This window comes from Engystomops pustulosus, chromosome 5 (assembly GCF_040894005.1).
Source record: "Engystomops pustulosus chromosome 5, aEngPut4.maternal, whole genome shotgun sequence".
Lineage (NCBI taxonomy): Eukaryota > Metazoa > Chordata > Amphibia > Anura > Leptodactylidae > Engystomops > Engystomops pustulosus.
Window position 1 is genome coordinate 36060155 of NC_092415.1, and position 12296 is coordinate 36072450.

At 42.1% G+C, this 12296-nt stretch overlaps 1 protein-coding gene across 1 annotated transcript; it reads right to left on the reverse strand.

The window, feature by feature from the left end:
• Window positions 1-4447: 4447 nt before the first annotated feature.
• LOC140132638 (fatty acid-binding protein, adipocyte-like) lies at window positions 4448-8496 on the reverse strand. Its single transcript, XM_072151638.1, has 4 exons — window positions 8341-8496; window positions 5632-5804; window positions 5057-5158; window positions 4448-4639 (listed from the first exon to the last, which is right to left on the reverse strand). The coding sequence occupies exons 1-4, from the start codon at window positions 8417-8419 to the stop codon at window positions 4589-4591; spliced, it is 405 nt and encodes a 134-aa protein (XP_072007739.1). The 5' UTR covers window positions 8420-8496; the 3' UTR covers window positions 4448-4588.
• Between the last annotated feature and the right edge of the window lie 3800 nt (window positions 8497-12296).

Genomic DNA, 12296 nt, shown 5'->3' on the forward strand with positions numbered 1-12296 from the left:
AACACTACAATGTGGTGACTAAATCAAGTTCTGTCAAGATCGGGAACAAATCTCCACTTCCTAAAATCCCTACAGGTATATGTGCAAGTATCTAAGTAAGCCAAAGGCCATAACACCGAAGGGACTCCCTTCAAGCTATACATTACATAGAAGTATACTTATATGGGTAATTCATTAAGACGCATGCAGAGGTGGATTAAGACTGCCATGTGCCCTGGGCTGTATGAATACTATAGCCCCTATAAGTTCAGAATTCACTTCCTTCATATGGAACTAGAATGAGCTTCTAGGGCAGTGATGGTGAACCTTTTAGAGGACGAGTGCCCAAACTGCAACCCAAAGCCCTGCTTATTTATCGTGAGGTGCCACCAAAAATTAAAGCAGTAACTTATTGCTCCCGGTTGAACAAATTTCAATCATATTGGCCTCCTGAGGACAGCAACACAGTAGAAAGATGGAAAATTTTCATAATTTTAGCTTCTTTCCAGTTTCCTTTTGGGGCCAGCAGGAGGTCCTCCAAAAATAATTTGACCCTGTCTAATTCTCTTTTTTCCTACAGTCCCAAGTAGCGAAGTAAGTAGCATAATATGACTGAAAGCAGCATCTTAAGTTGCTTGGAACCGCAGGAAGGTTCTTTGATTGTTGGGTGTGCTGGGGAGATGGGCCAGGTGCCCACAAAAAGGACTCTGAGTGCCGTCTCTGTCACCCGTGCCATAGGTTCGCCACCACTGTTCTAGGGGAATGGAGGATGTGTCCTTTTTGGCTGCTTTCAATCTCCAGGTTCAGGACCTTTGGAGGACCTTCAAAGGTCCTGCAATGGCTCATGTATATTTGTATAGAAAGCAAGAATAGATAAATAAGGATTTCTTGGTTGAAGACCTCTCAGTATAAAACATGGATGATGGCTTGGGTGGCCATGTGCCACCTAGAAGGCTTGGACCCCCAGGCTACTGCTCAAACCACCTACAATATGATCAACTACTGGACTAGTCTAAAATTACCCCGCTGGTGCTCCACCTACTAAGAAGCTCCGGTCTAAGATTGGGGCACAAACTACGCAAGGTCTGATCCTGCTGAGTTTTATGCTATAGTCTCTTCTGGGCATTAACGCCCTGTCGGCCTCCATGCCAGCAGTGGCGTTCGGGTCGGAGAAGCAGATATATGTGCCTTGACCAGAAAACTGGTGGAGAAGCCATAATGAATCTCCCACCTAGTGTTTAGGTACAGACCATCTTATATGGTCTGCAAAACCTATAGTGTATGTTTAGAATCAGGTGAATAGGACACGTACAGTATGGATAGAGCACAAGCTTTAAAAAAACCAAACACTTCAACCATTGTTCTTTTGTAAAGTCTTATGCTCAGGATCTGTAGTCATTGAATTATCAGATACAAAGTCATATGCATGTAGCTGGCAGAGAGAACATGTAAAACATCTACCTGGCAAAGTGTAAACTGATGATAGATAACACCAGTATGTGGAGACGCTGTACAAATATAAACAATACTTGGCTTTACTTCTAACACAGCAGGCAAAGGAAAGCCATTCTCTTCACCGCACACAAGACGGAAAGACAACTATCAGGAGGAAACAGCCCCATTACATGATAAACATGGACATCACGTATGGGAACTACCGTACTACAATATTCACTTACATATCCATCTCAAAGAACTCTGGAAGAATTCAACTTGAGACCAGCAATCTTGTTCTCTAGCTTAAAGACTTTTTGCTTCTCCAAGCCATTGGGAACAGATCATATGACAGAAGATTGTCCTCTAAGACTATGATGAGCAGATGTTGAGAACTTTGAGTCCCTGCCACGTTGGAGTCCTCCTTACTAATCTACAGCAGAAAATCTACAAGTGACACGTACAGAGCCAAGTGCAGATTTGACAAGGTACTTTGTCAGAAACCCGCACTCCCGTATCCGGTGCATAAAAGCTTTAATCACTTTAGGTTTTTAATTCTTTAGACGTCTTTTCTACATAATTTATCAAGGTCTTAGACAGCTTACTAAATCTGGTTAATGTCTGCAGTCGAAAACCTAGTTCCCAAGTTTTTGCTACACCACTGACTGGATTATCGCCTAAATGTGCAACTTTTTGAATTTGCACTTCATAGATATTTCCACAACTTCTGGAGCTGTGCGAACTGATAAAAGGAGTGGATAGGTAAAGTGGCAAATTTGGCAGATGATACAATTAAGACACCTTGAAGGCAGAAGAAAAAAAAAAAAAACTGCAATGACCGTGTGGCTTTGTCCATCTGCTTTTTTTGTTTGGCTTGCAGCAAACTGGACCATTTCAAGATTTGAAGGGAAATTGTCACAAATGTAGACATGCATCAAAGCCAAGGAAACGCCAAGCCCAAAAAGTTTTGAGACATGGGCCTCATGCGCTGGATTAAATAACCAGGATGCTGAGTATGTATTCTCACGTTCAGCTTTTTAGATGCAGTTTGGCGCCGAAAGCAGAAGGAGTGGAAAAGTAGCATCTCCTCTTATATGCCCTCACCCATTATGATCCACTCCTGTTTTTGTCTTCCAAAAATGCATCAGAAAACCTGATATGGGGCCCAAGCAGGGGAACAGAACACAACAAGTCCGTTCGGGCCGGTAAACAGAGAAAACATGAAGGAAGGAACAAACCTCATGTGCACAAATTAATCCAGATGTTTTTAGGATAAGCAAATTACCCCCCCCCCCCCTCTAAAATGTACAGCCAAAATTTGTGCTCCAAGGAGACTGGGGCTGATGGCAAGGTCTGGGCATAACTGCAGTAGATATGCAATTAAAAGGGAGTGTCGCCAGGGACACTTTTTTACAAAAAAAAAGTTAGAAGCTCATTACAGCTGCGTTGCAAATATGCCTCAGCTTAAGTATTTGCATTACAATATAATTGAGCTTTAACTTACCCTGCACCCTGAATTCTTAAGTCACAGGGGTTGGGTACAAAGAAAAAAAAAAGTGCTGCAGACTGCTGAGCCCCCACCTTTGTGCTCCTGTACAGCTCCTCCCTATCCCATGTTTGCAATGAAGCTGTAATGGGGTTTTGTAACCAGTCTAGTGAAAATTATGTCCCTGGTGACAGGTTCTCTTTAACAAACATATACTGTGTGTTCTACCACTATACAGGCAGTCCCCAGGTTACATACAAGTTTGGGTCTGAAGGTTTGTTCTTAAGTTGAATTTGTATGTAAGTCGGAACTGTATATTTTATCATTGTAATCCCAGCCAGAACTTTTTTGGTCTCTGTGACAATTGGATTTTAAAAATGTTGTGTTGTCATAAGAATCAGGAGTAACACTAAATCTTCATTACAGACACCTGTGATAACTGTTACAGCTGTTTATTGTAGCCTAGGGCTAAAGTACAATAAATTACCAATATCCAGTAGTCCGTTTGTAACTAGGGGTCGTATGCAAGTCGAGTGTTCTTAAGTAGGGGACCGCCTGTACTGTGAGGCCATGTACAACTAGGTACTTACCTGCTCAGTCACTCACGGTGTCCCATGTCGTGGTCTCTCCATTCAGAAAGCCAGGTCCAGCCTGCAGCTGTTACTTGTCTCAAAGCAAATCTACCATCAAAAATTCATTATAAACCAGGGACATTACTCAGATCCAGGCAACGTGACTTTGGTAGTCTTATGTTAGCCATGGCCCCTTTTCTTCTAAAATAAGTTTTTTTAAGCCACACTAATGAGCCAGAATGGCTCAGGGAGAGCATCAGAGCCCCCAGGCTGCCAGCTTCACAGGCTTGTAGACTGTCTCTCCTAGCACTTGCCCAACCCACTGCCATCAGTGTGGAAGGGGGGGGGGGGGTCAGCATAGTTTAACAGCCTGTTATCAGCACAAGTTTACAGGTTTCTTTTAGAAGAAAGGAGGCCATGGATAACAAAAATTTCTTCAATTACAATTTTTTAAAGAATTACCAGTATGTAGACATTTCCTATAATGTAGCCATGTTGTCCCTGGATACAATAACCCATTTAAGTGCCATTTTTTCCTGCCCGATCACCTGGATTCAGTGTTTATTACATCAGCATGGATACTTGCAGAAACTTCCCACCATTTCACATGCATAAAGTTTCTTTGTGCAGTCTCTCCAGCAGTGGTAGCTGTGTCCAAGGTTAAGTGATGACATGATTTCCCATGAATATATCCATCTTTGTACAGGGACTTTTATTTTAACAACCAAATGAAGATATGTATAAGGCAGATTTAATCAAGATCAATATAGCCTTTTAAACAAGTTGGCCAATATAGAAAACTCAGCAGCGGTGTCCTAGCAAGAGTTCTGCCATTCAATACTTCTCCTTTGGACTCCTTAGCTATAATGTGATGTGATATTTCAGAAGCTGCATTCTGTTTTTGGAACACCGGACAAATTCAGAGATTGCAGAGTTTATTTCAGTTTAGGAAGAGAATGCAAACGACCAAACAAAATTGGAGAACAAAAGCTTTAATGTATATTACAAATGAACACAATGTATCACAGAAGCTTTTGACGCCAACCAAGTGGCCCAGTGTAATGCTCATTGAACTGAGCTTGTATTTTATGGAATCAAGTCACACTTGAGGGAGATCTTATTTTTTGTCGTAGACCCGAACGCAACTCGCATCGTCGATACTGCAAGTCTAGGAAACAAAACACAAGACTATTAGAAAGATTTCATATAGGATCTTAGCAAAGAAATAGTCAGCATGGAGGCTTTCCATTACACCGTTTGAGAGTCCACCCAAAAAAGAAAAAGTAACGTTCCTTTAAACTATGGTGGACAGATTAATGGTCTCTTTACATTAAAATCTGTTATTGGCAAAACATCTGATACTACAAAGTTTTTTCCAGTATTAATGGAACCTACCAAATGCAGGTATGAATTTAAACCAACTTTGACCTTTCCTTATTTTCCCCCCCCCCCCCCTCGACAACTCATTTATTGAAGTAGAGATGAACATAAAAGTCAATCATATCTTATAATTAGACCATATTTGAGTAAATTCTCTGTATTTTGATACAAAATACAAAACTAGATTAGAATTCCTTGTACTTACTGTTACTAGGCGGCCATCTTTCAATTCTCTAGTAATTTTAGATTCTTTGCCATCCCATTTTTGCTTATGTATTAATACACCATTCTCGAAAGTCAATAAAGCCTGCAAAATAGAGAGCAAAAAAATTATAAAATTTAAGAGGAAAACAAAGTCCTTAGTTTTACATAAAACAAAGTTTAAATGCTTCTTGATACATTAGGGTTTGAGGTAGTTGCAGAGGGCCCAGGTCAAGTTCATAGAGAAAGATAGACCCAATTCCAACTGGAAATCAACACATTAAGTAAAATATTCCAATTGTCAGAAAAACATTCAGTCTCCAGTTATTGGTTGGGAAGGAGCGCTTCCACAGTGTAAGTGTTGACTAAGGGTCAACACTTCTTGTGGGGCAACTATAGGTTAGACCTTCCAAGATACAGATACATAAAAAAAAAAAAAAAATAGTTCTGATCCTAACCCTCTGCATCAGATTTTTCTGCCAGTAATAGACATATTCCAATATATAAGTATAACAGTGGTCTTTCCTGGACAGAACCAAGACAACACATACGGTATTTAGTCCCCTGGCAGTTCCTTACCTGGACCTTCCTGCCATCCGCGGTGCACTCTTCAAACTCTTCACCCAACTTAAATTTCAGTTCTGTGTTCTTAAAGGTGCTCATTGTTTTAATACACCATTCACCATTATTTACACTGATGTCCATATCAGGCCTCAGATGACGAGCAGCTTGGCGGGTTAAAAAGGACACTCCTATAGAAAGAGAATAAAGTGTTGTATATTACATCAAAACCTTTAAATTTAACTTTCATATAAAAAGAAACTTCTAAGTGGAACAGAATACATTTCAATTTACTTAACTCAAGCTTAAAACTTCAGCCTATTCACTCCAAGTATTCCTAGAGTGTAGAGCTAAGATAACAGTTATTCTCACAGGGAACTGTATGAATAACATGGCAGTGGTCCATTGTCTTAGTTAGCACCCATGATATGCAATCAATGGTGCAGTATAACTCAGCCTCCCCCTACTAAAATTAGATTCCTAACATACTTTATGAATATTTTCAGAGAATCAGGATACCAAGGGCATTGCTTGAATACCACCCTGGATACACCAATTTGACAGTGTGCATGGTATTTTTTTATTAACCATACAAGTCTGCATTTCCTGCAAACACAAGGTTGAATGGAATGGATGAAAGGCTCAGCGTAGTGGAATTCTAGACAATACGTGGGTCATTTAACAATTTTGGTGCATGGCTGTTTCTGGCATAAGAATTGCACTATAATTTTCACTGGGATGCAAGATTGTGGTGCATGACTGAAAATGGTGCAACCCAAATCCCCAGTTTGGAAGGTGAAATAGAGCTACAAAAAGCTGGTCTATGGAGTTCCAAGTGTGCACAGAGAAAAGTTTTTTGGTCCGTTTTTAAGCAGTCCATCAAAAACGCATGAGTTTTGACCAATTATCTTAATTGAAACTGGTCTAAAACGCATGCATTTTTTAACAGACTGCTTAAAAATGGGCAAAAAAAAAAAAAAGGTTCAAAACGCCATGTGTGCCATCACCCCAAGTCCCCATTATGATCCATACCTGCTTTTGGCTTAAAACCTGATGTTTGAAGGCACCCTCAAGGCTTTAGTAGATCCCAAATGTCACTCTGCAGTTTACCATTTTTTAAAAACTATTCTATGCACTTTAAAAACTTTGGTTTATATGCCATTGCCTTTAGAGGCTACTCAAGGCATGGAGTAGCCTCTGAGCTTTGGGGCCAAGACTCCACACCCCAAGTAGTCTCTGCAGAGTCACTCCTACATATGGTGCAGCACAGCCCACACCAAGCTCACCTTTAGCCAGCAACATTTCAGGAGCCACGTTCATATGCTTTTAAGCCCCAGTACCAGCTACATTTTAGAAAATATTAAAAACCTTATTTCCTTTGAACCACTTTCCTTTCCTCCCAGGGTCGCCCATGCTTGGCACAAAACTAGTCTCCTGCTTATCGGGTAGAGGGGATAGTGCTCCGGTGCAGTGGACACCCCCTAGGTGCAAATACCTCATCAGCATACAGATTGAAATAGTAATTTCTCAGAAGCAGCGGAATGGAAAAAAATAAATGAAACATTAGAAATCAGTGCATTTCTCTCCAACAAGCTGCCAGGAGATTGAAAACTTCATCTGAAACTGAATGTGTTAAAGCCAAAAGCAGGTGTGGACCATAGTGAGTGATAACATCATTGAGAGAAGCTTTTCTTTTACACTACATCTGAAAAAGTGAACGCACCCTCGGAGGAGTTGGTAGGCTGCCCGTAAGTGCCCAATATGAACACACCCTTAGGTGTGTCAAGGTTATTACTGATATATTGCACTTTAAACCTGTCTATGTAACCTAATAGGGATCAGTCAAGGTGACTTCATTTAAAAGTCAAAGTTGTAATCTATGATAAAGACAAATTATGTTTAATCTTTTACTCCATCTAGCAGGATAATCACAGCCAGACACCGAGTTCCTTCTTAAGGTTCAGCTATTGTGACCTGAGCAAACATCCTCAATTAGCCAAGGGTGGAGAACAGTTTGTCCTCCCAGCAGCCATTATGCCTGGTGGGCAGGGGGGGGGGAAGAAAGAAATACAGGCAGCCCCCGGGTTACATACAAGATAGGGTCTGTAGGTTTGTTCTTAAGTTGAATTTGTATGCAAGTCAGAACTGTATATTTTATCATTGTAATACCAGCCAGAACTTTTTTTGATCTGTGACAATTTAAAAAATGTTGGGTTGTCATAAGAACCAGGACTAACAATAAATCTTAGTTACAGACACCTGTGATAACTGATTATTATAGTCTAGGGCTAAAGTACAGTAAATTACCAACATCCAGAGGTCTGTTTGTAACTAGGGGTCGTATGTAAGTCGAGTGTTCCCAAGTAGGGGACTGCCTGTATACCATTGTGCCAAATTCACACAGTATGGATTTTACTTGCATAAAATTCTGGGTCGTCGTTCAGCAGCAGATTTACTATATAGTCAAAGGTTCAACAAAGTCCACAAGCAACATGTGAGTTACTTGGTGCATGAAGACAAAGCTTGACTTAATTCCCCGTATTAACTGAACCAAAAGCTTCCAAGGTTTTTTCAGCTACAAAAAGTTGCATCAATTTTTAATAAATCCCATATATCACTACAAATCTGCCCCATTGGTGTTGCAATTTATTATTTTTTTTAATCCAGTATTCACACAAGGGTACAAATCTAATTATTGCACTGCCAAAGCATATGCTTCCAACTCACCGCATATCTCCATGTACTTGTTAAAGTCATCAGCATTGTTCTCAGTGAGTTTCCACATGCCGCACATTTCTTCACACATTGTGGCTGTGAGTAGTGGAGCCGTTCTCAGCAGAGGAGAAGAGGTTGGCTGCAGGCAGTGACAGAAGTGAGGAGAGCATCCGCCTTTATAGAGCAGTGAGGGCTGTGCTGCGCTGATGTCACTCATCCAATTCAGCTGAGAGAGAAAACTCCCCCAACTATAGAGCTGATTCAGCACTTGGGCTCTGATTTACTATATAACTTCCCCCTCTGGCCCTTTAAAACAAGAAAAGTCTTGTCAGGACAGCCGTCTGCCATGGTACGCTTACGATCCACGCCCAGACAAGGCTCCTCACTTATCCCATATTACACTTTCACTGAGAAAACTGGTCTTGATGTTGCACTTAACCGCAGCGCCCTAGGCCAACAATGGCTTATTCATTAACCAATCCATATTAGGATATTCGGCGTTACTAAATTATCAGGCATTATCAGACGGGCACCTGAAGCTGGCAACGTGGCACTGTACTTAGGAACAGAGGTTTAAACCGCCATATGGGGCACAGTACAGTAATACTAATATAATCACATCTGACTGTGACTTGTCCTGTACATTGCTCACGGCAAGGGCAATCCCCTGATTTCTTTACTGATATGACAGATTTTAGGAAATACTTGCATCACACGATGGAGTCTGTTGAAGGTTTCACATGCAATCCTGTGCTGCTAGTCTGGATTTTTATTCAAAATCTTTAAGGTGTGTTCACACATTCAGTTTTTTAGATGCAGTTTTCAAAGCCAAAAGCAGATATGGATCATGATGGGTGAGGACACATCATTGAGAGAAACTGCTCCTACTAGTTTTTTCACTACACTCCTGGAGTGGACATCGAAAATTGCATCTGAAAAAGTGAACGTGTGAACACACCCTGAGGGCGCTGTCCCACGTTGCGGTCCGCGGTTGCATTAATTTAACGCAAAACCCCGGCGCCGATGCGATCGGACCACGGTGGGCGCGGTTTTGTCTGCGTTTGCAAGCGCAACGTGGGACAGCGCCCAGAGGGCGCGTTCACACGTTGCGTTTTGGTTGCGTTTTCATTGCGTTTGGAACGCATATACAACAGCTGATGTGAGGTAATTTGCCTAATTACATTACCGTTTACGTTTGTAAGGGCGCGTTCACACGTTGCATTTTGACCTGCGTTTTCATTGCGTTTGAAACGCATATACAACAGCTGAGGAGAGGTGATTTGCCTAATTTCATCACTGTTAACGCATGCGTTAACAAAACGCATCGTAAACGCGATGTTAACGCATGCGTTAACAAAGCGTTAACGCATGCGTTTTGTTAACGCATGTGTTAACATTGCGTTTACAAACGTAAACGGTAATGTAATTAGGCAAATTACCTCACATCAGCTGTTGTATATGCGTTCCAAACGCAATGAAAACGCAACCAAAACGCAACGTGTGAACGCGCCCTCAACGCAATGTTAACTCATGCGTTAACAAAACGCATGCGTTAACGCTTTGTTAACGCATGCGTTAACATCGCGTTTACGATGCGTTTTGTTAACGCATGCGTTAACAGTGATGAAATTAGGCAAATCACCTCTCCTCAGCTGTTGTAAATGCGTTTCAAACGCAATGAAAACGCAGGTCAAAATGCAACGTGTGAACGCGCCCTGAGGGCGCGTCCATACGTTGCGTTTTGACCTGCGTTTTCATCTCATTTGAAACGCATATACAACAGCTGAGGAAAGGTGATTTGCCTAATTATATCACTCTTAACATTTCCGTTTACAAAACGCATCGTAAACGTGATGTTAACACATGCGTTAACATTGCGTTAACAAACGTAAGCGGTAATGTAATTACGCAAATTACCTGTTGTAATGCGTTTCAAACACAATGAAAACACGACCAAAACGCAACGTGTGAACGCGCCCCGAGGCTGGTGCAAACGCAGACAAAGCCTCACCCACTGGGGCAGGCCACGGCCCGATTGCATCGGCGTATCTGTGGAAACGCCTGCGATCGGGAACGAGCCACCGGTGTTTTGCATTAAATTAACACAAAACACCGCCGGCTCTCCCCGGTGGGTGCGGCTTTGTTTGCGTTTGCAAACGCAGACAAAGCGTCACGTGTCGCACCGGCCTCAGGTGGTTTCCCACGTGGCGTTTTTGTGGCGATTTTAAATGCATCCAAAACAAAAGTGGAGGGTATTGGCCAAAACACGTACTTCCAATGAAATGCATGCGTTTTATGGTAAACACATTTGCATTTTGGATGCGTTTTAAAAACGCCATGTCGGAAACCGCCCATAGGCCGCGTTCACACTATGAGTTGCGTGGGTTTTTTTGCGTCTTTGACGCATTCTAAAGGCTTGAACCGTGTTCAGGTGCTGAGGTTACATTGCATTTTAGCAAATGCAATGAAAAGGCAGCTATTTAGGTCACTTTCACACAGAAGTATTCTGCTCAGAGGAAAGATTTGTAGAGCTCCAGTGTTTAGTATTAAGTCCTGGCTTTGGCTTACAAATACTGATGAGAAATACTGACTAGAATACTGTCCTGGGAAAGTGGTCATAGGCTGCAGGAATATAATCAATATAATTATATATGATGCAAGGAGTCCCTGCAACCACATAGGGAAATGGCACTGTACTGTGATAATGTCTTGTTGTCCTGTGGGGAAGCAGGGACTCTTTACATCATACATCACTATGATGCGTGGAGTCGTGTGCCTGGCACGGTGTTGGATCCGTGAAGTCCAGCTAGAAAAGCATATTTCTAGGCACTGTTTAACCAAAGATATGGGTGTCTGAAGTGAGGCCGCGGTCACACGTACCGCTAAGCGTCCGTCATAACGCGACGCTAGCGCACAGGGGGAGGTCCTCGGCCCGAACGCACATGTGTTTTCAGGGAAACGCATGCGATTGTTAAGCATGGAAACGCATGTGCGTTCGGGCCGAGGACCTCCCCCTATGCGCTAGCGTCGCGTTATGAACGAGCGTCTAGCGGTACGTGTGACCGCGGCCTGACACCCGTCCTGCAGCTTCATGAACATGACTCTTCTCTGCTCATTATCACATGCCTTTTGGAGAGATTTTTCAAAGGCAATTAGGCATGATGTCACATAATAGAGGGAATTCTAGAAGGGATATTTCATCCCCTACCCAAGGGGTCTAGTAGTTTAGTGGGACAAGATCTGGTGACAGGTTCCCTTTAACAGTATTTGCTGTGTGCACTGTGTTCTGTGTGTTCAGTGATCAAAGCAAAGATCACAGATGCGGATTAGATCTGCAGAATCATTTCCTCTGTTGGCCCAGGGCATCCTATTGTCACACTATTTTTAAAGGCTGGAGGCATGCTAGTAGCGTGAGCTTGTGAGCTTTGTGGAGTTTTCCACACATTTCTCTTGTAATGCCACATCTCATGTTCTTGCACCATGATAATTTCTGCCACAAATCCTATCCCGCCTGCACGTCCTACAACACTAACTAACATTAGTCATTACACTGTGCCGGGGCAGTGATTTGTTGCCAAAATATTGGTGCAAAAATGTGCCAACATTGCATCCAGCCGAAATGTTAATGTTGTAAACTAATGTAACTCTTGTACATGGCAACAAAGGGTTAAAGTTTTCTTTCGTCTCCCAATCCTAGTGACGCAACCTGCTAGTAGCAACATGTAAGTCTCAATCCTCAATGAGTCTATGCTGACAGGCCGAATGTTCCCGCTCATTGGAGATCATAATTGATATTCCTCGTCTTTTTACCACAACCTGTTCTTTGAGTATTTTGAGATAAATTAATGAATGGAAAAAGTCTAGGTGATGGGAGGGAAGATTATCCACTTACAACGTTGCAGCTTTACATAATTGATAGAAAATAAACACATAGGGCAGTGGTGGCGAACCTATGGCACGGGTGCCAG